We start from the raw sequence: 25,295 nt of genomic DNA, 5'->3' as shown, positions 1-25,295 counted from the left end.
ACATCCTCCCCAACCCCACACATCCTCCCCAACCCCACATATCCCCCCCATCCCCTCCTGCCCCACACATCCCCCCCCCCCAGCCCCACACATTTCCAACCCCCCAGCCCCACACAACCCCCACTTTCGCCCGTACCGGCCCCGCTCCCCGCCGCTCCCGGCGCCCCCTGAGCCGCCACTCCCCATTGGCCCGCAGAGACGCGCGAGGCCATTGGCCCGGGGCGCGCTAAGCCACGCCCCCATCCGCTTCCCATTTGGCAAGAAGCCCTCGAGGTCACGCCCCCAGCCGCTCCCCATTGGTCCGGGGCGTGCTAAGCCACGCCAACCTCCCCGGCCCACCACACCTCGCCCCCCAAGGCGGCGGGGCGGCAGCTCCGAGGGGCTGGCGGGGCTTTTGGGGGGACCTGAGTTTTGGGGGCGTACAAGGGCTGGGAGGGGGCATTGGGGATGGGGGGGGTGGGCGGGGCTATCCCGGCCCCCCATTACCCATATGAGCAGCGCCCCACAGGCATCGCTCAACTCCGCTACGGCCGCCACGACCAGAGCGGCAGCACCTGCGAAAAGCACTCACTTCCCTGCTGAGACTGCTGAGCTAGTAGCGCCCAGAGCGGCCACGCCCACTTCCGGCTCCGCTACTTCCCGCCGCCGCACGTGACTCAGAGCCTCGTCAGCGCCCGCCCCCGCGGCTGCGGCCGCTCCCGTCTTGGCGAATGGGGTGTAACGGGAGCCCCGGGAAGGGGCCGAGCCTCTCCCCACCCCCGGGGGCGGATTTGGCAGCGTCGCCTCCGCTGACGGCAGCGACGAACCCGGCGACTCCAGTTGCATCACCGGAGCGGGGAGGGGAAGGCAGGAACCGGGCCTTATGGTGGGGTACACGACAGTGCTCCCAGTACGCCTTAGTGTCCCCGTCGGTATGCCAGTAGCCCCCCCGGGAACCCAGTCGTCGTCCCCGCCAGTGCTCCCAGTACTCCCCCAGCGCCTACCCAGTGCTCCCCCACTCTGTCCCTAAGGCTCTCCCAGTGACACCCATCGCAAGGCGCCAGTGCTCCCCAGTCTGTCCCCCGGCCTCCAACCTCCCAGTGTTCCCCCAGTCTGTCTCCAACTCCCTCCCAATGCTCCCAATAGCCCTCCAGAGCACTCCCACAGCGCACCCAGTCGGTCCCCCCTTTTGCCCCCCCCCTCCCGGGACGGCCTGAATTTCCTGGCGGGGGAGGGGAGAGATGGGGAAGTGACCTAAAATCCCCTCAACCCGAGGGGGCGGGGCCTGGGGGCGAGGCGGGGCCCGGGTGGGGAGGGAGTGGTCCGGCGTAAAGGGGACGTGGCCTGTAAGATGTGCGTGGTCATGTGTGAGGGGGCGTGTTTTGGTAAGGGGGCGTTGCTTGCCCAGTGAGGGGGCGTGGTCTGCTCCAAAGAGGCGTGGTCTGCCTCTGTAGAGGGCGTGGTCTGTTGCTGGGGGCGTGTCCTTCTCCTGCGCAGCCAACTCGGGCCGCGCTTCCGCCTCGCTCGGGGATAAAGCGGCGCGGACAGCTTGATTTCCGCTGTTTCCATCTCTGTTTTTTTCTCGGTTCCGGTTGCTCCGCATGTGCGCGTTGATGGAGCCGCCGTTCTACCGCCCCGCGCCCTTCCCGGGCGCTTTCTGCCGCCCCGAACCCGACTACGGGGCCCCCCCGGAGCCTTTCCGCGGCCCGAAGCCGCCGCCCTGCCCCGACGGTAGCTTCGGCGTTGCCGGCGGTACCGGCTGCTTCTTCTACCCCGGCGATCGTGAAGGCTTCGCGACCGGGAGCTTCGCGCAGGCTCTGGACGAGCTGCACCAACCGGGACCGCCTAACGTGGCTCTCCCGGAGGCTCCGGGATTCGGGGGACCGGGTCGGTTCGTGGGGGTCCCCGAAACAGAAGCAGAGCAGCCGGCGTCCCCGGAGCGAGAGCAGGCGGAGCGGAGGCGGTTACGGAACCGGTTGGCGGCGAGCCGGTGCCGGCGGAGGAAGCTGGAGCGGATCGCGAGGCTGGAGCAGAGGGTGCGGGGGCTGCGGGCGCAGAACGCGGCGTTGGCGGCGGCGGCGGCGGGGCTGCGAGCCCAGGTGCGGCGGCTGCGGGGCTCTGTGCGGCAGCACGCGGGGTCCGGCTGCCCCCTGCCCACCGGGCTCTGAGCCCACCCGACCCGTCCCGGGGTCCGAGACCCGTCCCCCGAAGCCTCGACCCTTATCCCGGGCTCCGAGACCCCTCCCCGAGACCCCCAACCCCGTATTCCGGGCTCCGAGACCCCTCCCCGAGACCCCCAACCCCGTATTCCGGGCTCCGAGACCCCTCCCCGAGCTCCCCAACCCCGTATCCTGGGCTCCGAGGACACCCCTCCCCCCCCCGAAACCCTGACCCGTCCCGGGCTCCGAGATCCCCGAGCCCCGACCCGTCCCGGGCTCCGAGACACCTCCCCCCCCGAGCCCCTCAACCCAGTATCCCGGGCTCTGAGACCCCCCAGCCCCATATCCTGGGCTCCGAGCCCCCCAACTCCCCATCCCGAGCTCCGAGACATCCCCTTCCCCGACCCATCCTGAGCTCTGTGTCCCAGTCCCGTCCAAGCCCCTCCGAGCCCCCCGACCTGCACATTTTGGGCTCCAAGTGCTCCCTCTTGGACTCCGACGCTCCCCCAATCCCCCATCCTGAGTTCCGAGTCCCCCTGACTCCCAACTCATCCCGGGCTCTGAGCCCCCCCCCAGACACCACCCGTAGCGTGGGAGCCCCCTGACTCCCATGGACACAGATGGAGCGTGTGGACACCCCAATATGGATCCTACAGAGATCCCTGCATGGACACTCCAATATGGATCCTACATAGACAACCCCCCCCCCCACCCCCCCCCCATGTACACCCTGACATAGATCTCAGGGATGCAGATGGACCCATGGACACCTGGATGACCCAGTGGGGGTCCCTACAGACACAGATGGACCCCTTGAAGACGCTGACACCCCAATATAGAGTCTATAGGGACCCCCGTGGACGCTCTGGTGGGAAGCGGACTCAGGGGGCTTCCATGGACACCCTGACATGGAGCGTCGAGGGACCCCCATGGACATGGATGATGACCCCCATAAACACGCCAACATGGACTTCCACGGTCACCTGGCTCAGATCCTGTTTGGACCCTCATGGACACCCTGGTGGGGATCCTAGGGACCCCCCAGCACCCAAACTTTCTGAGGACACCCCAACGTGGACCTTGCAGAGACCCCCATAGACACCCTTATGTGGATCCCATGGATGTAGATGGACCCTATGGACACCTGGCACACATCCTGTTTGGACCCCCATGGACACCCCAGCACCCCAATGTGGACTCTCCAGGGACACACACCCCTGCCAGCACAGACATGGGACTTCTGGGGGTGGGGTGAGGGCTGGGTCCCCCCCAGAATGGATCAACCTGAGGGGCCCTGCAGGATCGGGACCCCCCAGTTGTCGTCCCCCCCAACTGGGAATTCCAACTCATTTTAAGAGAGGCTGAGCCCCTCCGGGTGGGGGAATTGGGGTCGTGTGTCCCCCCCCCCCCCGGCCCTTTCTGAGGGAGTGAAGGGGGGGGCGGTGGTTACTGTTTATTTTTGTATGTTTGTATTTAATCAATGATAATTGTGGTAATTAGTCTCGTTGTGCTGTTAGTGAGGGGTGTTCATTGTTTTCTGCGCCCCCCATCCCCGTGGGAACCCCCTTGTTGCGCGCCCCCCTGGCGGCAGCGGAAGGGTGGTGGGGCCGGGGCTTTCCCCGCTGATGACGTAGCCATGCCCATATATGGGCAGGCGGGGCTCATTCCGGGAACTTCCCCCTCCCTCCCGGTACTTCCCGGTTTGGGGGGGGGGCTCTTCCGGAAGAGGAGGGGGGGAGGCTGAGGGGGGTTCTATGGGAATGGGGGGATTTAGGGGGCTGAGAAGGGCTCTATGGGAATGGGAGGATTTGGGGGGCTAAGAGGGGGTTCTATAGGAATGGGGGATTTGGGGGGCTAAGGGGGGTTCTATAGGAATGGGGGGATTTGGGGAGGCTAAGGGGGGGGGTCTATGGGAATGGGGGGATTTGGGAGGCTGCGAGGGGCTCTATGGGAATGGGAGAATTTGAGGGGCTAAGGGGAGGGTTCTATGGGAATGGGGGATTTGGGGGGCTAAGGGTGTGCTCTATGGGAATGGGGAGATTTGGGGGGTCTGAGGAGGGCTTTATGGGGCTGGGGGATTTGAGGGGGGCTCTATAGGGCAGGGGGGAGTTGGGCAGGCTGAGGGGGCTCTATGGGAATGGGGGGATTTGGGGAGACTGAGGGGACTCTATGGGACTGGGGGGAGTTGGGGATCTATGGGGCTGGGAGAATTTGGGGGGGGGCTCTATGGAGCTGGGGGAATTTGGGGGGGTGAGGGGGGCGCTATGGGGCTGGAGGAATTTAGGGAGGCTGAGGGGGTTCTATGGGGCTGGGGAGAGTTGGGAATCTATGGAGCTGGTGGAATTTGGGGGGGCTCTATGAGCCAAAGGAGGGTTTGGGGGGGCTGGGGGGGGGCTCTATAGGGCAGGGTCCATGAGCTGAGAGAAGCCCCAAGATGCTCCCAAATACGAGGCTCTCAGATACGCCCCCCACCCAGCACTCCGCAGCGGGGCTCCTCGAGGCCCCATTGGCTGAGCGACCTGCCAATCATCGCGTGAGGGGCGGAGCCTCGGGCGCTGCTGCTCCTCATTGGGCAACGGCAGTCACACCAGCCAATCAGTGAGCGCGGGGGCGTGGCCGAGGCGGCTTCCCTCGTCGTCCATTGGTCTGCTTTGGCCAGGTGGGCGGGGCGAAAAGCAGCGCCCCCCGCGTCCCTCTTCGGGTCATGTGATCGGGCGGTCACGTGACCGCTGCTGTGAGCGCCATGGTGGCTGTGCTGCTACTGCTGTTCGGGGCGGGGGCGGCGGCAGGGTGCGGGTACCAGGTGGGAGGAGGGACCGGGAGGCACTGGGAGGGACTGGGGAAACGGAAACGGAAACGGGAACGGGGATCTGGGATGTACTGGGGTCACTGAGGTGGACTGGGAGCACTGGGAGAGGCTGAGGGGGCACTGGAACAGACTGGGGGGCACTGGGAGAGATTGGGGGGGCACTGGGAGAGGCTGAGGGGGCTCTGGAACAGACTGGGGGGCACTGGGAGAGGCTGAGGGGGCTCTGGAACAGACTGGGGGGCACTAGGAGAGGCTGAGGGGGCTCTGGAACAGACTGGGGGTCTCTGGGAGAGGCTGAGGGGGTGCTGGAACAGACTGGGGGTCTCTGGGAGAGGCTGAGGGGGCACTGGAACGGACTGGGGGGATCTGGGAGAGGCTGAGGGAGCGCTGGAACAGACTGGGGGGCACTGGGAGAGGCTGAGGGGGCTCTGGAACAGACTGGGGGGCTCTGGGAGAGGCTGAGGGGGCGCTGGGAGAGGCTGAGTGGGGCTGGAACAGACTGGGGAAAGAGAAACTGGGAAGTACTGGGGGCAGTGGGAGAAGTGGGGGGGTGTCATGGAGCATCCTGCAGCAAGAGGAACTGGGGGTACTGGGAGGGACTGGGGACACTGGGATGGACTGGGACAGGTTGGAGGGGCACAAAGCATCCTGTGGAAAGAGGAACTGGGAGATATTTGGGGCACTGGGAGAAGCTGGGACGTCACAGAGGGTCGGGTGGAAAGAGGAACTGGGTGGGGGTTGGAAGACCTAGAGTAACTGGGAGGCACTGGAGTTACTGGGCTGGACTGGGAGCACCGGGAAAGGGTGGGGCACAGAGCATTCTGTGGGAGCAGAAACTGGGAGGCATTGGGATGGACTCGGAGAGGCTGAAGGGCCACGGAACATCCTGGGAAAGAGGAACTGGGAGGCACTGGGGAAAGGCTGGGAGGGCCTAAGCACACTGGGATGAACTGGGAGGCACTGGGGAGAGGCTGGGAGGATGTAGAGACGCTGGGACAAACTGGGATTAACTGGGAGAGACTGGGATAGGGCAGAAGAGGAGCAGTTGGGGTGTCTGGAGATTGTGGCCATGACCCAACAGAACCGGGGTTTGGGGGGGGGGGGTTGTCAGGGAGGTGGTGTTGGGGGTCTGGGAGGGCGTTGGGGGTCTGGGGGCATCCCAGCCCCCTTTTGCCCCCCCCTTCACCTCCATTTTATCCCCCCCACCCCAGTCGTGCCCCCCGACGCGCCCCGGGCTCCTCAACGTCCACCTGGTGCCCCACACGCACGACGACGTGGGGTGGCTCAAGACGGTGGACCAGTATTTTTATGGAGGTGGGAAGTACAGCCCCCCCCGCCCAAAGCCACCAGGGAGAGGGGAGAGTCAAGGGTGCTGGGGGGGGGGGCGGTCCACCCCTGTACCCCAAAATGGAGGGGGGGCAACACCCCTCACCGTGATCTCCCAGACCCCTCTGAGTCTCCCCTGACCCCTTTGTGCCCCCTCAGACCCCTCTGAGTCCCCCCCAACCCCTTTGTGCCCCCCCAGACACATCTGAGCCCCCCAACCCCTTTGCACCCCCCAGACCCATCTGAGCCCACTCTGCCCCCTTTGTGCTCCCCCAGACCCCTCTGAGTCCCCCCCGACCCCTTTGTGTCCCCCCAGACCCACCTGAGCCCGCAGACCCCTCTGAGTCCCCCCCCCGCCCAAACCCCTTTGTGCCCCCCAGACTCCTCTGAGTCCCCAGTCCTGAGCCCCCCAACCCCTTTGCAGCCCCCCAGACCCATCTGAGTTCCCCCCAACCCCTCTGAGCCCCCCAACCTGAGCCTCCCAGTCCCCTCTGACCACCCCCTTCTTGCCCCACCAGTGCGGAACTCGGTGCAGCATGCGGGGGTCCGGTACATCCTGGACTCGGTGGTGGCAGCATTGGCGGCCGAACCCTCACGCCGCTTCATTTACGTCGAGGTCGCGTTCCTGGCGCGCTGGTGGGCGCAGCAAGATGAGGCCATGCGGCAGCGCGTGCGGCAGCTGGTGCAGGAGGGTACGGGGAGGGGGATTTGGGGGGGGGGTCAGAGAGGGTTTGGGGGCCTGGGAGGGGTCCCCAGGGATGGAGGGGGATCCCCACGGCTTCAGTGACACCGTGGTCGCTTTCCTGGCGCACTGGTGGGCGCAGCAGGATGAGGCCATGCGGCAGCGTGTGCAGCAGCTGGTGCAGGAGAGTACGGGGAGGGAGATTTGGGGGGGTCAGGGAGGGTTGGGGGGCCCCCGGGGGGGGTCCCCAGGGATAGAGGGGGGTCCTCACAGCTTTGGTGACACCGTGGTCGCATTCCTGGAGCGCTGGTGGGCACAGCAGAATGAGGCCATGGAGGGAGTGGGGGATATGGGGGGGTGCAGGGGGACATAGGGGTGCTGGGGTCCCCCTGGGGGTCTTGGGGTGCTGCTGCCGCCCTCCACCCCCGTGTGCCCCCCAGGTCACTTTGGGCTGTTGAGGGGGGGGCTGTGGTCACTGGGATGTGCTGAGGGGGTGCATTGACAGGAGCTGCACAGGGATATGGGGGGATTAAAGGGGGTGCAGGGGGACATAGGGGTGCTGGGGTCACCCTGAGTGTCTTGGAGTTGCTGCCCCCCACCCCCTGTGTCCCCACCCCCCAGGTCAGCTGGAGCTGTGACAGAGGGGCTGAGGGGTATTGAGGGGTTTGGGGGGGTGCAGGGGGACCTGGGAAGGGGTCTGTGTGGGTTACAGGGGGACCTGGGGGGGTTTGGGACCCCCCCGAGGGTCTTGGGGTGCTGCTGTCCCCCCTCTACCCCCAGTGTCCCCCCCAGGTCGACTGGAGCTGGTTGGGGGGGGCTGGTGCATGAATGACGAGGCGGCGGCGCATTACGGCGCGGCGCTGGAACAGCTGGCACTGGGGCGGCAGTTCCTGCGGCGCGAGCTGGGGGACTGCGGCACTCCCCGTGTCGCCTGGCAGATTGACCCCTTCGGCCATGCCCGCCAGCTCGCCGCCACCTTCGCACAGGTGGGACCCCCACATCCATTGACCCCCACATCCGGGTGACCCCCACATCTGGGGTCACCCCAATGTCCAGGGTTACTCCAACGTCTGGGGTCACCCCCACATCCATTGACCCCCATGTCCATTGACCCCCACGTCCGGGGTCACCCCAACGTCCAGGGTGACCCCCACGTCCATTGACACCCACATCCAGGGTGACACCCACATCCAGGGTGACCCCCCCACATCCGGTGAGCCCTGTGTCCACTGCCCCCCATCTCCAGCCTCCTGGCGCCCCACCCTGTGCTGACCCCCTCCCCACAGATGGGCTATGATGGCCTCTTCCTGGGGCGCGTGGACCACCAAGACAAGGCACAGCGGGAGGAGCTGCGCCAGATGGAGATGATCTGGCGCGCCAGCACGAGCTTGCAGCCGCCAGCCGCCGACATCTTCACTGGTGGGATGCAGCCTCATCCCTGACATCATCCCCATCCCTGTTCCAGCCCCCTTTCCCATTCCCGATGCCATCCCTGACCCCAGCTCTCCCATCCCCATCCTTAGTGTCATCCCATCCCAGCTCACCCGTCCCTGATGTTGTCCCCAACCCCATCCCAGCTTTCCTGTCCCATCCCAGTTATCCCATCTGTGATGTTGTCCCCATCCCCATCTGAGTTCTTCCATCCCTGATGTTGTCCCCAACCCCATCCCAGCTTTCCTGTCCCATCCCAGTTCTCCCATCCCTGATGTTGTCCCCAACCCCATCCCAGCTTTCCTGTCCCATCCCAGTTCTTCCATCCTTGATGTTGTCCCCATCCAAGTTTTCCCATCCCTGATGTTGTCCTCATCCCAGCTGTCCTGTCCCCATCCAAGTTCTCCCATCCCTGATGCCATTCCCAACCCTGTCCCCAATCCCATCCCAGCTTTCCTGTCCCATCCCAGTTCTCCCATCCCTGATGTTGTCCCCAATCCCATCCCAGCTCTCCTGTCCAAGCTCCCCTGTCCCCATCCCAGCTCTCCTGTCCAAGCTCCCCTGTCCCCATCCCAGCTTCCCGTCCCAGCTGCCCTGTCCCCATCCCAGCTTCTCCTGTCCCCATCCCAGCTTCTCCTGTCCCTATCCCAGCTCCCCAGTCCCCATTGCAGCTTCTTCTGTCCCCATCCCAGCTCCCCATCCCAGTGCCTCCCTCCCTGTCCCAGTGCCTCCCTCCCCGTCCCAGCTCCCCAGTCCCCATCCCAGCTCTCCTGTCCCCATCCCAGCTCTCCTGTCCCTATCCCAGCTATCCCGTCCCACTGCCTCTGTCCCCATTCCAGCTCCCCATCCCAGTGCCTCCCTCCCCATCCCAGCTCTCCTGTCCCCGGTCCCCGCGCTGATGGGGGTGTTTGTCCCTCTGCAGGGATCCTCCCCAACATGTACAACCCCCCACCGGGGTTCTGCTGGGACCAGCTCTGCTCCGACCCCCCCGTGGTGGATGAGGACAGCGTGGAGAACAACGTGGACACCATCGTCTCTTCCTTCCTGCAGGTCGCCCACAGCCAGGTGGGGGCTCCCGGGGTTTGGGGGGTGTCTGGACACCGGAATCCCCTCCCCAACCCTGGAATTGGGGGGTGCTGAGCTGTGCCCCCGACCCAGGCCGAGCGCTACCGCACCAACCACATCCTGATGACCATGGGCTCTGATTTCCACTACGAAAACGCCCACCTCTGGTTCTACAACATGGACAAGCTCATCGCCCACGTCAACGCCCGGGTCAGTGGGGACCCAGGGACCCCCCCCACCCCCTCATTCCCAGCTCTTGTGCCACCCATTTACCCTCCCCCATACCCCCATTTCCCTCTTTGCCTTCCATATTCCCATTGCACCCTCAGTTCCCCCCATTTCCCCCCATTCTCACTGCTTATGCCCCCCTGTACCCCCATTTCTCCCAATTTTCCCCCATTTCCCCCATTCCACCTCCTATGCCCCCCACCTCCCCGTTTCCCCCCATTCCCGCCTCGTATGCACTTCCTGCACCTGCATTTCCCCCCATTGTATCCTCATTTTCCCCTATTTCCCTCATTCCCACCTCCTATGCACTTCCTGCACCCTCAGTTCTCCCTATTTCCCCCCATTCCTGCCTCCCACGCCCCCCATCTTCCCCCGATTTTCCCCTCATTTTCCCATTTCTCCCATTCCCACCTCCTATGTCCCCCTGCACTCCCATTTCTCCCAATTTCCCCCATTCCTACCTTCTGTGTTCCTCATTTCCCCCCATTTTCCCCCCATTTCCCCCCATTCCCACCTCCTATGCCCCCCTGTACCCCAATCCCCTCATTTCCCCCCCTTATGCCCCCCTGCACCCCCAATCTCCCCCATTTCCCCCTCCTATGCCCCCCTGCACCCCCAATCTCCCCCATTTCCCCCTCCACCCCCAATCTCCCCCATTTCCCCCCTCCTATGCCCCCTTTCCCTCACCATTCCCCCTCACGTCCCTGTTTGCCCCCTGCACCCCCCAATTCTCCGCATTTCTCCATTCCCCTCCCTGCACCCCCCCCATTTCCCCCTACTTCCCCCCTATTGACGCCCCCATTTTTCCAGCAAGCCAACGGCAGCCGCGTCCACGTCCTCTACTCCACGCCGTCATGCTACCTCCAGGAGCTGCACCGCGCCAACCTCTCCTGGTGAGGCGGCGACGCCAGCGTCCGGGCAGAATGGACGGATGCATGGACACAGCTCGGCTTCTCCTGTAGGTCCGTGAAGACGGATGATTTCTTCCCGTACGCCGACGGCCCCCACCAGTTCTGGACGGGCTATTTCACCAGTCGTCCCGCACTCAAGCGCTACGAGCGCCTCAGCACCAACTTCCTCCAGGTGGGAAACTGGGATCCGTCCCTTCCCGCATTCCAGAGGATCCCCTGTCCCCCTGGATGCTGAGGATCCCCCTTCTTGATGCCTGGGGTCCTCCTTCCCAGATGCCAGGATCCCCTTTCCTGGATTCCACAGCTCCCCTTTCCCAGATGCCGGGATCCCTTTTCCCAGATTCCAGGGCTCCCATTTCCAGATGCCAGGATCACCTTTCCTGGATTCCAGGGCTCCCCTTTCCCAGATGCCGGGATCCCCTTCCCAGATTCCAGGACTCCCCTTTCCCAGATGCCAGGATCCCCTTTCTTGGATGCTGGTGTTCCTCTTCCTGACAGCCAAGATTCTCCTTCCCTGATGCCGGGATCCCCCCTTTCCCAGATGTTGGGACTCCCCTTTCCCAGTTGTTGAGATCCCCCTTTTCCTAGATTTTGGAGTTTCCCAGATGCCAACTTCCTCTTTTCCCAGATGTTGGGGTTTCTCAGATGCTGAGGTCCCTCCTTTCCTGGATGTTGGGGTTTCCCTTTCCCAGATGTTGGGGTTTTCCAGATGTTGGGGTCCCCCCCTACACCCTGTTCCCTCCCGGCAGATCTGTTCCCAGCTGGAGGCCGTGGCCGGCGCGGCGGCACGCAAGGGTCCGTACGGCTCTGGTGACAGCTCTGTGCTCCGTAAGTGCCAACGCAGGACCTCCCTCTGGGACTCCCCGAACCTCCCCTGACCCCCTGAATCCCACCGGCAGGTGAGGCAGTGGCCGTGGCGCAGCACCACGACGCCGTCAGCGGTACCGCCAGACAGGATGTGGCGGATGACTACGCCCGGCAGCTGGCGGGGGGCTGGCAGCGCTGCCAGGTACGCGCCAAGCTTCGGGGGGTGCTGGTGGTTTAGGGGGATGGGGACAGAGGGGGGAACGGTGTCACATCCATGGGGAGAACTGGTGTCTGGGGAGGGAGCGAGCCGGTGGCTGCCTTTACCCCTTCCTCCCCTTTTCCCCCCTTCCTCCCCTTTTCCCCTCTTTCTCCCTGTTTCCCCCCTTCCTCCCCCTTTTTCCCCCTTCCTCCCCTTTTTCCCCCTTCCTCCCCTTTTTCCCCCTTCCTCCCCTTTTTCCCCCTTCCTCCCCTCTTCCTCCTCTTTCCTCTCTTCCCTTTCCCCCCTTCCTCCTCTTTCTCCCCTTCCTCCTCTTCCTCCCTTCCTTCCCTTTTGCCCCTTTCTCCCCTTTTCTCCCTTCCTTCCCTTTTCCCCTCTTTCCGCCCTTCTTTCTCTTCCCCCCTCCCTCCTCTTTCGTCCCCTTCCTTCCCTTGTTCCTCCTTCCTTCCCTTTTTCCTCCTTCTTTCTTTCCTTCCATTTTCCCCTTCCTTCCATTTATCCCCTTCCTCCCCTTTTTCCCCTTCCTTCCCCTTTTTTCCCCCTTCCTCCCTTTTTCCCTCCTCCCTTCCCTTTACCCCCTTCCTCCCCTTTTCCCTCTTCCTCCCGCAGGTGGTGGTGGCGAATGCGCTGGCAGCGCTGAGCGCCTCCAGGGACAAATTTGTCTTCTGCAATGCCCTCAACGTCAGCGCCTGTGCCCTGACCGAGGCGGCCGCTCGCGTGAGTGCCATGGGGGTTCCGGCGACGCCTTTTGGGGGGACTCGAGAGGGGCTCCCGGTGGAGCTGACACCGTGTCCATCCCCTCCAGTTTTCCGTCATCCTCTACAACCCTCTTGGCCGCCGTCTCTCTTGGCCCATCCGACTCCCGGTCAATGGAGCGTCGTACGCGGTGACGGACGCTCAAGGCCATCCCGTGCACAGCGAGGTGAGCGTGGGGTGGCCCCGCAGCCCCTCGCGACCCCACAGCCCGCCTCGATCCTCTGTTTTTGCTGTTCCCAGGTTGTTCCCGTCTCCAACGTCACCCGTTGGCTGCGGGGCCATGCTGGCAGTGCTGCGCGAGAGCTGCTTTTCCACGCCTCTGTACCCGCTCTGGGCTTCAGCACCTTCAGCGTCTCCCGGCTGAGCCGCAGGGACCCCCTCACGCCCCCCGCCCAGACCCCGCACCTCTCGCAGCCTCGGGAGATCCGGAATGAGGTACGGAACTCCCGGATGCACCCGGTTTGGGGGTTTCCCAGCGGTTCATAGGGTCCAGAGATGATCCCTGCAGGGAGAGCACTGCATTGTTGAGTGCCTCCAGAATGGAGTCCCACTCCACTGGCCCAGTTAAACCAGTCCAGGGGTGCTGGGAGGAACTGGGGACCGGCGGCTGACTCGCCGCCCTCCATCCCTGCAGCACATCCGAGTGCTCTTCGACCCTGTCACGGGGCTCCTGGAGGAGATCGAGAACTTGGACGCAGGCATCTCGCTTCCCGTCTTCCAGAGCTTCTACTGGTGAGCACTGGTGGGGTCTGGACACCTGGTGCCCCACAGAGGACCTTCCTTCTTGAGCCCCTCATCGTCCTTCTCCTGCCCCTCGTCATCCTGCTCCTCTTCTTCGTCTCCTCTTCTTGTTCTCCTTTTCCTCTTTCTCTCTCTTCTCTTTCTTCCCCTTCTCCTTCTCCTCCTTCTCGTCTTTCTGTTTTTCTCATCCTTCTCTTCTCTTCTCTTCTCTTCTCTTCTCTTCTCTTCTCTTCTCTTCTCTTCTCTTCTCTTCTCTTCTCTTCTCTTCTCTTCTCTTCTCTTCTCTTCTCTTCTCTTCTCCCTTCTCCTTCTCCTCTTTTTGTCCTTCTCCTTTCCTTTGTCCTCCTGCTGCTCTTCCTCCTCCTCCAGGTACAACGCCAGCATCGGCAACGCTGAGAACCCCCAGGCATCAGGCGCCTACATCTTCCGCCCCAACAGCTCCGACCCCATCCCAGTCTCCGACTCCAAGCGCGTCTCCACGTTCCTGGTGAAGGTGAGTGGTGGGGACAGCACCCCCAGAGTGGGGGGTGTCCCTGAGCCCCTCCTCGTGATGCTGAGCGCCCCCTGTGTCCCTTGCAGAACGCTTTGGTGCAGGAGGTCCACCAGAACTTCTCCTCGTGGTGCTCTCAAGTGGTGCGGCTCCACACGGGACAACCCTACCTGGAGCTGGAATGGACTGTGGGGCCCATCCCGGTGCAGTGAGTGAGGGATGAAGGGGGACGGAAAACTGGGAACGGGGACCCCCGTTGGAGCCTTCCTCCCCTCATCACCAGCTTACCCCCAGGGACGGTTGGGGCAAGGAGATCATCAGCCGCTTCGAGACACCGCTGCGGACGGGCGCCCTCTTCTACACTGACTCCAACGGGCGGCAGATCCTGGAGCGCAGGTCAGGGCCAGCGCCGGCGCTCGCCAGTAACGCCTGTTTCCCCCCCTATAACTGGATTTTGCCTCCTCGCAAGGCGCAACTACCGACCCACGTGGAACCTGAACCAGACGGAGCCCGTGGCGGGGAATTACTACCCCGTTAACACCCGCATTTTCATCAAGGTAACGGCTCGGCTGGAGGGGAACAGGGCTGAGACCGGGGCAGAGCTCATCACCCGAGTGGCTCTTCCCTCCCGCCTCGCAGGACGAGAAGATGCAGCTGACGGTGTTGACGGATCGCTCGCAGGGCGGCAGCAGCATCTTCGACGGCTCCTTAGAGCTCATGGTGAGTGGCTGTGGGGCGGGAGATGCACTGCGATGCGGCTGCACAGGGAGGGAAGGGCCATGGCGCAACCGCGCTGGGGTGCGGCCGAGGGGATGCAAATGGGCTGCGATTAAACAGTGCCATGATGGAATGGTTGGGGTGCAACTGCAGCAGGATGCAGTGGAGGGGATGCGACTGCACCAGGGGTGCAGTAGTGGGATGCAGCTGCACCAGGATGCCGTGGAGGGGATGCAACTGCACCAGGATGCAGTGGAGGGGGTGGAGATGCACCAGGATGTAATGAAGAGGATGCAACTGCACCAGGATGCAGTGGTTTGGATGCAAATGTGGGGATGCAACAGCTGAGATGCAGCCGAGGGGATGCAACCACACCAGGGTGCAGCCGTTGGGGATGCAACCGTGCCAGGATGCAACCACAGGGAGGCAAAGGCCAGGATGCAGCCATGGCGATGCAACTGTGCCAGGGTGCGGTGGTTGGGATGCAAATGTGGGGCTGCAAAGGCCAGAATGCAACTGTACTGGGATGTAACTGGGCCAGGATGCAGCGGCAGGGATACAGCCACGCCAAGATGCAGCCACGCCGAGATGCAGTGGCAGGGATGCAACCCAGCAGGATGTAATTTCCATCCCACCAGGTCCATCGCCGGCTGCTCTACGACGATGGCCGCGGCGTCGGGGAGCCGCTGCTTGAACCGGGGGCCACGCAGCAGGGACTGGTGGTCCGTGGCCGCCACCTCATCCTCCTCGATCCGGTGGAATCGGCGGCCGAGCGGCACCGGCTGTTGGCGCAGGAGTTGGTGGCGGCGCCCTACACGGTGCTGGCGGCAGGCGAGGGTCTGTCCTTTGGCCGTGTGCGGCAGGAGGTGAGGTGGGGGCTGCGCGGGGGTGGGGGCAGTTGCCGCCAGCGCGTCCCCCTCACCACTGCCCGCAGTTCTCGGCGCTGCGGACGGAGCTGCCGCACAATGTCAACCTCCTGACGCTGTCAGCGGAGGATGGAGGGAACGTCCTCTTGCGGTTGGAGCACCAGTTCGAGCGTGGAGAGAGTGCAAACAGCTCCCAGCCCGTCACCATCGACCTCCTGGTGAGCCAGTGACGGCATTCCCAACTGGATCCTGGGCTCTGAGGTGGGATCAGGAGAGGGTGGATCCATGGATAGAGGGCAGGAAGGGTCTGGAGAGGGATGGGGCCAGGCTGGATCTATGGATGGAGGGCAGGAAGGGTCTGGAGAGGGATCGGCAATCCCTGATCCGAGGGCTGCTCCCCACTCCTGGAGGCGATCCCTATTCCCAGAGGCACTCCCTGCTCCTGGAGCTGCTCCCAGAGTCGATTCCCACAGTGATCCTTTCTCCTGATTCCCGTTCCCAGAGCCGATCCCCACTCCTAGAGTCAATTCCTGCTTCCAGTTCCCATTCCTGGACCTGCTCCCTGCTCCCAAGTCCCATTCTAAGAGCTGATTCCCATTCCCGGACCCGATCTTTGCTTCCGCTTCCAATTCCAATTCTCAGCGCCGCTCCCCACTCCCAGGATTGGTCCCTGCTCCCAATCCCCATTCCAGGAGCCGATCCCCATTCCGATCCAGTGTCACCGCTGATGGATTTTTCCTCTCCCAGAGCCTCTTTTCCGCCTTCTCCATCGCCTCCGTGCAGGAGCTGAGCCTCGGTGCCGATTTGCCCCTCGACGCCATCTCCCGCCTGGTTTGGACCCCGGATACCGGTGCGGGGGGGGGTCCGGGGAGGATGGGGGGTTTTTGGGGCGGGGGGGTGTGTGTCTCACCCTCCTCTCACCCCCTTTCCCATTTTCCCAGGTCCAATCCATTCCCATCCCATTCCCAAACTGGACCCGCACCGAGTGCTCCTGCAGCCCATGGAGATCCGGACCTTCCTGGCCACAGTGCAGGGGGATCCCTGAGTGGGGGGGGGTGTCAGCCTCTTCCCCTCCCCTCCCCTTAAGTGCATTAAATCCCATGGGAAATTTTCTCTGGACATGGTTTATTCGGGATCAGGGGGGCAGGGGGCAGCCGGGACCCCGTCCTCGTGTGAGTACCGGCAGCCGGAGCCAAGGGAGCAGCTTCCCTGGAGAGGAGGGGGATGGCAGTGAGCCCCCCCCCACCCCTTCCCATTCCAGGCCTCCCCCCTCAAGTTGTTCCCACCCCCCATTATTCCAGAGGCTCCCCCTATGTTTTAAGCCCACCAACCCTGCCCTTATTCCCAGCCCTCCGACTTATTCCAGGGCTCTTCCATTATTCCCAGACCCCCCCACCATTATTCCAGGCCTGTCCATTATTCCTGGTTCCTGTCCTCCCCATTATTTCAGGCCCATTCCTTGTTTCTGCCCGCCCCCCCCCCCCCATTATTCCTGGCCCATTCCTTGTTTCTGCTCCCCCCCCCATTATTCCAGGCCCATTCCTTGTTCCCGTGCTCCCCCTTTATCCCAGCTCCACACACCCCCCCCCCCCAATTACCTCCTTGAACCGTTTACACGGAAACTGTTTGAGACTGGTGCCATCGTCCGTCCGCGCCGAACGTTTGTTCTGGAGCCGCTGCCGCTTCTCCTGGAGGGAGGGGGAGATTCCACCCCTGGGGAGGGGGGCCTCAGGGGGGAGCACACAGACACCCCCACCCCCAAAATTAACAGACCGGGGGACCCCTCCCCACCCCTGCTTTTTAGGGTTCCTCACCCCCTCTCCAGGCACAATTCCCAATGCCCCCCCCCAGCCCTTACCCGGCCTTCGCCCGTGCTTTGGGACCCCAAAAGGCCTCGGGGTTCTCTGGGAAGCGCTTGAGGCCGCGTTTCCTGGAACTGGGATTGGCGTCGGGGTGAAGTGCGAAGGAGGCCTCGAGGCTGGGAGGGCAACAGGGGCGGGGGACACGAGGTCATGGTGGGGGACAAAGATGGGGGGACACTGTCATTTGAGGAGGAAATGAGGGAGAGACGCAGTCGGGGGGGGCAGAAGGCGGGGGATGGGGTCATTGGGAGGTGAAAAGGGGGGTACAGGGTCATTGGGGCAAACGGGGTTATTGTTGGGGGCAAAGGAGGTGGATGGGGTCATTTGGGGGAAAGGGGGGAACAGGGTCATTGTGGGGGGCAAAGGGGGGATGGGGTCATTGGGGGGCAAAGAGGAGGAACAGGGTCATTGTGGGGGGGCAAAGGGGGGATGGGGTCATTGGGGGGCAAAGAGGAGGAACAGGGTCATTTTGGGGGGGCAAATGGGAGGAACAGGGTTATTGGGGAGGTAAAGGAGGTGGATGGGGTCATTTGGGGGAAAAGCGGAGGATGGGATTATTGGGGGGGCAAAGGGGGGGAACAGGGTCATTTTAGGGGGGCAAATAGGGGAACAGGGTCATTGGGGGACAAAAGAGGTGGATGGGGTCATTGCTGGGCAAAACGGGGGGCTCTGTGGTCACTGAGGGGGCACGTGGGGGGGTCAGGATCATTTAGGGGTAAATTGGGGGGGTCAGAGCAATTTGGGGGTGTCAGGATGATGAGGGGGGAGCTCCTACATTGGCTCCACGGCGAGGATCCGCGCGGCCGGGCTGGTCTCAGTGAGCCGCTCGCGTTTCACTGGGTTCAGCTTGGCCTGGAGGGAGGGGGGAGGTTCATAGGGGGGTCCCCGAACTCAGCCCCGGTTTGTGGGGGGTCCCTGCACCCCCCTTCCTCACCCAGCAGCGCATCAGGTCCCAGAGCGCAGTGGGTGGCGCGTCTGTCTTGACGGCGTTTTTGCAGGCATGCGAGAGGGAAACGCGGAAGCCAGCGTGGAGGAGGGCGGACCTGTGGGGTCAAATTGGGGGGCACGGAATTAATTGGGGGGGGGGCGGGGTTTGAACCAGAGGAGACGACCCTGGAGGGGCCCAGGCAGGAGGGGAGAGGGACTTGGGGTGCCCAGGGTGACCCTGCTGCAGGGGATTTGGGGGTGTCCCAAGGGATTTGGGGTGCCTTTGGCCGAGGAGAACTGGGGCACCCAGGGGCTAGAAGGGATTTGAGGGGGGTCCCAAAGGATCTAGGGGTGTCCCAGGGATTTGTGGGTGTCCCAAGGGATTTGGGGTGCCCTTGCCTCAGGGGAATTGGGGGACTCGGGGGCTCAGGGGGATTTGGGGGTCTCCCAAAGGATCTAGGGGTGTCCCCAGGGATTTGGGGTGCCCTTGCCCCAGGGGAATTGGGAGACCCGGGGGCTTGGGGGATTTGGGGGCATCTCAAGGGATTTTGGGGTACCCATTGTCCACACCTTGGGGAATTTGGGGTGCTCAGGGTCCAGGATGGGAAGGTCATGTTGCCCCTGGCCCAGGGAATTGGGGTGCCTGGTGTGTGTGTGTGTGTGGAGGGGGCGTTCAGGGCCCCAGCCCTGGAGGATTTGGGGTGCTCAGAGCCTGGGGTGTTTGGGGGTGCTGGGTTTTGGGGTGCCCCACCGGAGCTGCAGCAGGGAGGGGGTGTTGCAGTGCAGGGTGCTGCTCAGCCCATCCAGCGTGTGGTACAGCGGGACGTCCTCCAGCTCCTGGGGGGGCGGTGTCACACTCGGGGGGGCTCAGTGGACCCCCAGGGCCATCCCTGTCCCCCAGTCCTTGTCCGGTCCCATCCCTGTCCCCCCATCCCTGTCCCATTCCTCGTTTCCATCCCTCTCCCCTGTCTCTGTCCCTGTTCCCCCATCCCTCTTCCTGTCTCCGTCCGTCCCCCATCCTCATCCCTCTCCCCTCATCCCTGTCCCCATTCCTCTCCCTGTCTCCATCCGTCCCCCCATCCTCATCCCTGTCCCCTCATTCCTGTCTCCATCCCTCTCTCTGTCTCCATCTGTCCCCTCATCCCTCTGTCTGTCCTCATCCCTCTCCCATTCCTGGTTTCCATCCCTCTCCCCCGTCCCCATCCCTGGGTCCCTCTATCCCTGTCCCCGTACCTCAGTGACGACGCTGAGCACCCCACGCAGCCGCTGTTCGGTGGCGAAGCGCCCGGGGCTCCGCTCCAGAGCCGCCAACACTCGCGCCACAAAGTCGGCGTCGTGCAGAGGCTCAGCCCAGATGGGGCCACCGAGCTGGGGGGGACACGGCACGGGGTCATTGGGGGGGGGCAAAGGGGGGAACAGGGTCATTTTTGGGGGGGCAAAGGAGGTGGATGAGAGGGAGGGATCAGGGATGGGGGTGAGATGGGGAGGTTTGGGGGGGGGGAGGCACAGGAGGGGCCCCCACCTGGTGTCGGTGTTGGCAGAACTCACAGTTGGGCCCCACGGGCGGCCCCGTGGCTGCTCCATACTTGAAGCTGGAAAAGGGAAATCAACAGAGAGAGGCCCCCCAGCTTCTATCACCGCCCCCCGCTTCTATCAGAGACACCCCTTCTATCACAGACCCCCCTCTATCACAGACCCCCTCTCTTCTACCACAAACCCCCCTTTTATCACAGACCCCCCCCATCACAGAGTCCACCCTCCCACCATAGTGCCCCTATTGCTGAGCAACCCCCTCCCATCACTGACCCCCCACTTCCATCATAGCGCCCTTTCTCATCATAAAGCCCCCCATCAGAGAACAGCCCCCCATCACTGAGCCCCCATTTCAGCCACCACCGACCGCCCACTACCGACCCCCCCACCATCACCGACCCCTTTCTCCCCACAGACCCCCCCTATCCCTGAGTGCCCTTCCCATCTCTGAGCACACCCCCAGGCATCACAAACCCCGTCCCCATCACCCCCCTGCATCTCTGAGACACCCCACTCCCATCGCAGCCCCCCCCCGAGCCCCAAATCCCCCCCCACAGCCTCCCCATACCCGCTGCCGTGCTCCGTCACCTTCCCCATGCGCTGGAGGTGGTGAGTGCCGCAGCCCACACAGTGATAGACCAACGCCTGTTTGCTGTGGGGACCGCGGGGGGGGCGGTCAGCAGAGTGCAGACGCCCCCCCAGAGCTGTATGTGATACCCCCCCCCCAATCACTCACCTGGCTGAATTCTTCACCTTCGCCTGTCCCGTGAAGACCCTGACGAAGACGCGGACGTAGAAGTCGGCGCTGACGGAGAGCAGAGGCACAATGAAGCGCTGGTAGCAGTTGGCGCGATTGTCCAGGCTGTGCAGGATGATCCGTAGGGCCTGGAAAAATGGGAAAAGAGGTCGGGGGGGGCCTTCACTCTGTGCCCCCCCCCAACTTCAAGTTGTGGGAGGTCTTGGAGGGGGGAGTCTCTCACCATCTCATGGCAGAACTTGCCCTTGAGCGACACAGCACCGTATTTGCCGTAGCAGGTCTCGGGGCTGTTCCCCGCCAGCACGCCCATGTCGGTGCAGGTGACACAGAGCAGCCCTAGATTGGGGGGGGTCAAGTGCGGGGGTCGGGGGGGCTCTAGGTATCCAGAATTGCCCCCCAGCTGCCATTGCTCACCTCCCTCGCTCACAGCCTGCACGGCAGCGTCCAGGAAGGGTGCAGGGCTCCCGTAGGGGTCGAGGTCGATGGCGTCAAAGGGCTCTCTATCGGCTTTGCTCTGGTACATCAGTGCCCTGGGGTGGGGGAGAAAAAAGGGGGGGGGATAGAGAAATGGAGACCCCCGAGAGGGGCACAGACCCACCCTGGGGGCTGGGGGAGACCCATGGGGAGCAGCATGTCTGCTGGGAGCCCCCCAATGCCTTGGGGTGCAGGGATCCCCCACAATTGGGGGAGTAGGGACAACTCCCTCCATCTTGGGACACAGGGACCCCCCCCAGTTGGGGGAGCAGGGACCCCCAAATCTTGGGGCCCCCCCTCTCCTTGGGACACAGCAACCCCGAAACCTGGGGACTCCCCCTTCTTGGGACACAGGGATCACCAAACCTTGGGGACCCCCCATCCTCGGGACACAAGGACTCCCAAACCTGGGGAATCCCTCTCCTTGGGATACAGTGACTCTCAAACCTTGGGGACCCCCCTCCTCGGGACACAAGGACCCCCAAACCTGGGGACTCCCCCTCCTTGGGACACAGGGACCCCCAAACCTGGGGACTGCCCCTCCTCGGGACACAAGGACCCCCAAACCTGGGGACTCCCCCTCCTTGGGACACAGGGACCCCCAAACTTGGGGACTCCCCCTCCTTGGGACACAGGGACCCCCAAACCTGGGGACTCCCCTTCCTTGGGACACAAGGATCCCCAAACCTTAGGGACTCCCCCTCCTTGGTGCTGCATCCCCTGAGGGCAACGGCCCTAACTCTCCCACCCCCCCCCCGGCCCCGCCCAGTTAAGGCTACTGGGACCAGTTTGGTGCTTCCCAACCCCCCTCTCCAAGGCCACCGGGGGCCGCATCCTGCGGGGTTGGGGGGGCGGTTACCTGGCGTCGGCCATGCGGGGGGTGACCAGGGCCCCCACCCCGTTGAAGGCGACGTTGCGGTGCATGAGGGCAACGGCACGGGGGGACGCGTCGTTGGCCACCACGGCTGCGAGTCCCGGCACCTCGAGGGCGAAGCGGATGGATCGCAGCCCCGAGGCAGCCAGTGCCTCCAGCACCCGCAGCCCCCCCTGCGATAGAGGGTGAGGGGGAGCCCTGAGCCGCACCCCAAATCCTACACCCCCAAAAACCCCATCCCTGCAACCCCAACCAAACCCCACAGCCCCGAGGCGCCCAGCACCCACAGCCCCCCCCTACCCCAGAGAAAGTGTGAGGGGGGCCCAAACTGCGCCCCCAAACCCTACACCCCTGAGCTGACCCAAACTACACCCCCAGAGCCTGCACCCCCAAACTGATCCAAAACTGAGCCCCCAAACTGACCCCTAAGTCCCTTCAACCCCCACCAAACCACGCAGCCCCGAGACGCCAGCGCCTCCAGCACCCACAGCTCCCCCTGCAAGAGAGAGGGTGAGGGAGGGCCCAAACTGCACCCCCAAACCCTGCACCCCCAAAATTGACGTCAAACTGCACCCCAGAGCCTACAACTGGAAAATGACCCAAAACTGAACCACAAAACCAAGTCCGCATCCCTGCAAACCCAACTGAATCCCACAGTCCCAAGATGCCCAGCACCTCCAGCACCCACCGCCCCCCCTGCAAAAGAGAGGGTGAGAGGGGGCCCAAACTGCACCCCCAAACCCTGCACCCCCAAACTGCCACCTCATATCCATGCACACACTCTGAGAAAGACAATGAGAGAGGGAACATCTTTGCACCCCCCAAACTGCCCTCCCCAAACCCTGAGCCCCCAAATCCTGAACCCCCAGCCCTGCACCCCCAAAATGCCCCCCCCAGCCCAGCACCCCTAAAATGCACCCCAAATCCTGCCCCCGCAAACCCAGCCTCCCCACCTCGCACACATCCCCTGGCTTTGCCGTCCTCAGGGCCATGAGGCCCTCGGGGTCCGCATTCCTGGGGTCCCCCTCCTGGAGCCTCCCCACATCCGGCTGCTCCTCCCCAGGGAGAACGACTAGAAAAGAGAGGGGGACTCCAAGGATGAGGTGGGGGATAAGGGAGGGACGGGGACCCCCCAGGATGGGGTGAAGAACAGAGGGACCCCAAGGATGGAGCCAAGGGGGGTTGGGGATGGGGGGGAAGGGGCGGATGCGGACCCCCAGAATGGGGATGGGGGGAAGAGGGGACAGGGGGAAAGAGGGTAGGGGGACCCCAAAGTTGGGGATGGGGCAGGGGGGGGACACGACCCCAAGGATGGAGCCAAAGGGGTTGGAGAGGGGAAAGGGTATGGAAACCTCCAGAATGGGGATGGGGGGAACAGGAGATGGGGGAAAGGGGGTACGGGGACCCCAAGGATGAGGATGGGGGGGACACCTCAAAAATGGAGCCAAGAGGGCAAAGGGGGGATGGGGACCCCAAGAATGGGCAGGAGGGGAATACGGGACAGGGGGAAAGGGGTTGGGAACCACAAAGATGGGGATGGGGGGCACACCCCAAGGATAGAGCCAAGGGGGCAAAGGGGGGGATGGGGACACCAAGAATGGGGATAACGGGTGACTTAGGGGGGGATGGGGGGAGGACAGGGGAAGAGGACCCCCCTCGTACTCTGGATCCCCTTGGGCTGCAGTTGGAGGCGGGCAAACTCCGTCAGGACGGCGCAGCTGTAGGGGGGCACAGGGTCATGGGCCCTGTGAGGTGGGGGGGCAGCACCCCCAAAACACCAGAGCCCCCTCCTGACCCCCCAGCCTCCTCCAACCCCCTTGGGACACCCCAACATCCCCGCTCCAGCCATCCCAGGACACCTCAACACCCTCCTCCCCAACTTGGGAACCCCTGGTGTCTGCCCCCCCTCTCCCCCCCAAACCCCTTCTGGACACCCAGGGCCCCCCCCAGCCCCTTTTAGGACCTCCACCACCACCTCCAAGCCCCTTCTGGACACCCCAGAGACCCCTCAGCCCCTTTTAGGACCCCCCCCCCCCCCAACCCCTGACCCCACCCACCCCCCAAGCCCTTCCGGACACCCCAGAGCCCCCCCCAAGACACCTCTGAGCTCCCCATGAGCTCTTTGGGGCAGCTCAGAGCCCACCTTGACCCCCCCCAAGACACCACAAAGCCCCCCCCCCCAGGAACCCCTGACTCCCCCCACCCCCTCGAGCATCCTCTGGACACACCAAAGCACCCCTCCAACCCTACTGTGACACCTCTGAGCTTCCCATGCTCCCCCCCCGACACTTCTGAGCCCCTTTAGACCCCCTTGTGACCCCCCCCCAACCTCCTCCCAAGACCCTTCGACCCCCTCGGACACCCCAAATTGCCCCTCAACCCTACTGCAACACTTCTGAGCCCCACACAGGACACTTCTGAGCCCCCCCAACCCCTTTGGGGCAGCTCAGAGCCCGCCTCAAGCCCCCCAGGACACCACAAAGTCCCCCACCTCCACCCTACTATAACACCCCTGAGCCCCGCCAGACCCCCTCCTAGGACCCCCCCCGGGTCCCCCCTCCTCACGTCAGGTCGCGGTTGAAGCCCTGCACGGGGTTGTAGAAGACTTCATTGCCCCCTGGGCAGATGATGGTGGCCCGGCCCTCGGTGACCAGTGCTTCGCTTGCCCCGGGGGGGTCCCCTGAGTCCGGGGGAGGCACAGTGGAGCCGTTAGGGGGGGCCTCGGCCATAGCGGCGGGGGGGGGGGCCCGGGCCGGATCGGGCGAAGGTGCTGAATGCGGCTGCTGTGGGGTGCAGAGGGTTAAACATTGGGGGAGGGGGCAGTTTTGGGGAGCACGGGGAGGGGGGTAAATATAGGGGGGTGGCGGTTGTGGGAGGGCCGTGGGGGTTAAGTAGGGGGGGAGCAGTTTTGGGAGGCCCAGGGGGCATAAATGTGGGGGGGGGCGGGTTGGGGAAGGTTAATGCGGCTGGGGGGCGGGGGGCTCAGGAGGGTTCGTGGGGGTTGAAGAGTCGTGGGGGGCATGTGGGTTGGGAGGGGCTGGTTTGAGGGGGGGGGTTGGTTTGGGGGGGCTGGTTTTGGGGGGGATTTGGGGGAGTTTAACGCAGGCCTGGGGGGGGAGAAGAGGGGGGGCAATGCGAGCTGTGGAGGGCTGGTGTTTTGGAGGGGGTTAACGTTGCAGGGGGGAGCTGTTTTGGGGGCTCGGGGGGGGGTCTTAAAGCTGCAGGAAGGGGGGCGGGAGAAAGGGGGGGCAGTTTGAGGGGAAACCTCTGAAAAGTGGGAGACAGAGGCGAGGCCCAGGAATGGGGGGCGGCACGAGGCGCCCCCTGCGCTGGGGTTGGGGGCACGGAGAGCCCCCCAACCACGTGGCGTGGGTCGAGACCGGGCGCCCCAAGCCACGCCCCCAGGACACGCCCCATTCTGGTCCCGCCCCCTCTACCACCCTCATCCCCGGTGATCCCCATCCGCGCCCTGTGCACCCCCCCCATCTCACCCGCCCGCAACGCGCGGCGCATCCTGCGCGCCTTCCTTCACTCGGGCGCCGCCATCTTGTGGCGCGTAGAGTCGCGGTCACGTGACTGGGGCGGACGGCGCGCCGCCAGGGTCGAAAAGGCTCCTCCCCCGTCCCCATCCCCTGCGGCGAGACGGGTGATGGGGGGAGGGCGGGAGAGGGCTCGGCGCTCGGC

The 25,295-nt window shown here is 64.1% G+C and overlaps 3 protein-coding genes across 5 annotated transcripts; 2 read left to right on the top strand and 1 right to left on the bottom strand.

Annotated features, from left to right (window-relative positions):
• Nucleotides 1-1,310: 1,310 nt before the first annotated feature.
• LOC128849570 (transcription factor JunD-like) lies at nt 1,311-3,566 on the top strand. Of its 2 annotated transcripts, none has more exons than XM_054051914.1 (2): nt 1,311-2,078; nt 2,878-3,566. In XM_054051914.1, the coding sequence occupies exons 1-2, from the start codon at nt 1,581-1,583 to the stop codon at nt 2,914-2,916; spliced, it is 537 nt and encodes a 178-aa protein (XP_053907889.1). In that variant the 5' UTR covers nt 1,311-1,580; the 3' UTR covers nt 2,917-3,566. The 2 variants fall into 2 exon arrangements, with proteins under 2 accessions (XP_053907889.1, XP_053907888.1); XM_054051913.1 differs by having other exon boundaries at nt 1,312-2,078; nt 2,937-3,566.
• Nucleotides 3,567-4,833: 1,267 nt separating this feature from the next.
• Nucleotides 4,834-16,297, top strand: MAN2B1 (mannosidase alpha class 2B member 1). Its single transcript, XM_054051907.1, has 24 exons — nt 4,834-4,941; nt 6,159-6,261; nt 6,792-6,965; nt 7,748-7,941; nt 8,242-8,374; nt 9,309-9,451; nt 9,545-9,661; nt 10,490-10,572; nt 10,642-10,762; nt 11,340-11,418; nt 11,490-11,599; nt 12,224-12,331; nt 12,420-12,536; nt 12,611-12,805; nt 13,005-13,102; nt 13,481-13,604; nt 13,691-13,809; nt 13,896-13,997; nt 14,071-14,158; nt 14,241-14,321; nt 14,957-15,184; nt 15,253-15,402; nt 15,932-16,034; nt 16,126-16,297. The coding sequence occupies exons 1-24, from the start codon at nt 4,882-4,884 to the stop codon at nt 16,227-16,229; spliced, it is 2,934 nt and encodes a 977-aa protein (XP_053907882.1). The 5' UTR covers nt 4,834-4,881; the 3' UTR covers nt 16,230-16,297.
• Nucleotides 16,216-25,265, bottom strand: TRMT1 (tRNA methyltransferase 1). 2 transcript variants are annotated; one of them, XM_054051909.1, is made up of 17 exons: nt 25,103-25,150; nt 24,177-24,291; nt 23,274-23,329; nt 22,565-22,683; nt 21,597-21,784; nt 20,678-20,793; nt 20,487-20,599; nt 20,243-20,391; nt 20,075-20,158; nt 19,496-19,565; nt 19,207-19,341; nt 18,725-18,810; nt 17,981-18,089; nt 17,822-17,898; nt 17,043-17,162; nt 16,783-16,897; nt 16,216-16,393 (listed from the first exon to the last, which is right to left on the bottom strand). In XM_054051909.1, exons 1-17 carry the CDS (start codon nt 25,122-25,124, stop codon nt 16,310-16,312), a joined length of 1,758 nt encoding a protein of 585 aa, XP_053907884.1. In that variant the 5' UTR covers nt 25,125-25,150; the 3' UTR covers nt 16,216-16,309. The 2 variants fall into 2 exon arrangements, with proteins under 2 accessions (XP_053907884.1, XP_053907883.1); XM_054051908.1 differs by having other exon boundaries at nt 16,277-16,393; nt 24,177-24,394; nt 25,103-25,265.
• Nucleotides 25,266-25,295: the final 30 nt, after the last annotated feature.

This window comes from Cuculus canorus, chromosome 30 (assembly GCF_017976375.1).
Source record: "Cuculus canorus isolate bCucCan1 chromosome 30, bCucCan1.pri, whole genome shotgun sequence".
NCBI classification, from domain to species: Eukaryota; Metazoa; Chordata; class Aves; order Cuculiformes; family Cuculidae; genus Cuculus; species Cuculus canorus.
This window is presented reverse-complemented; position numbering and strand designations above follow the sequence as displayed.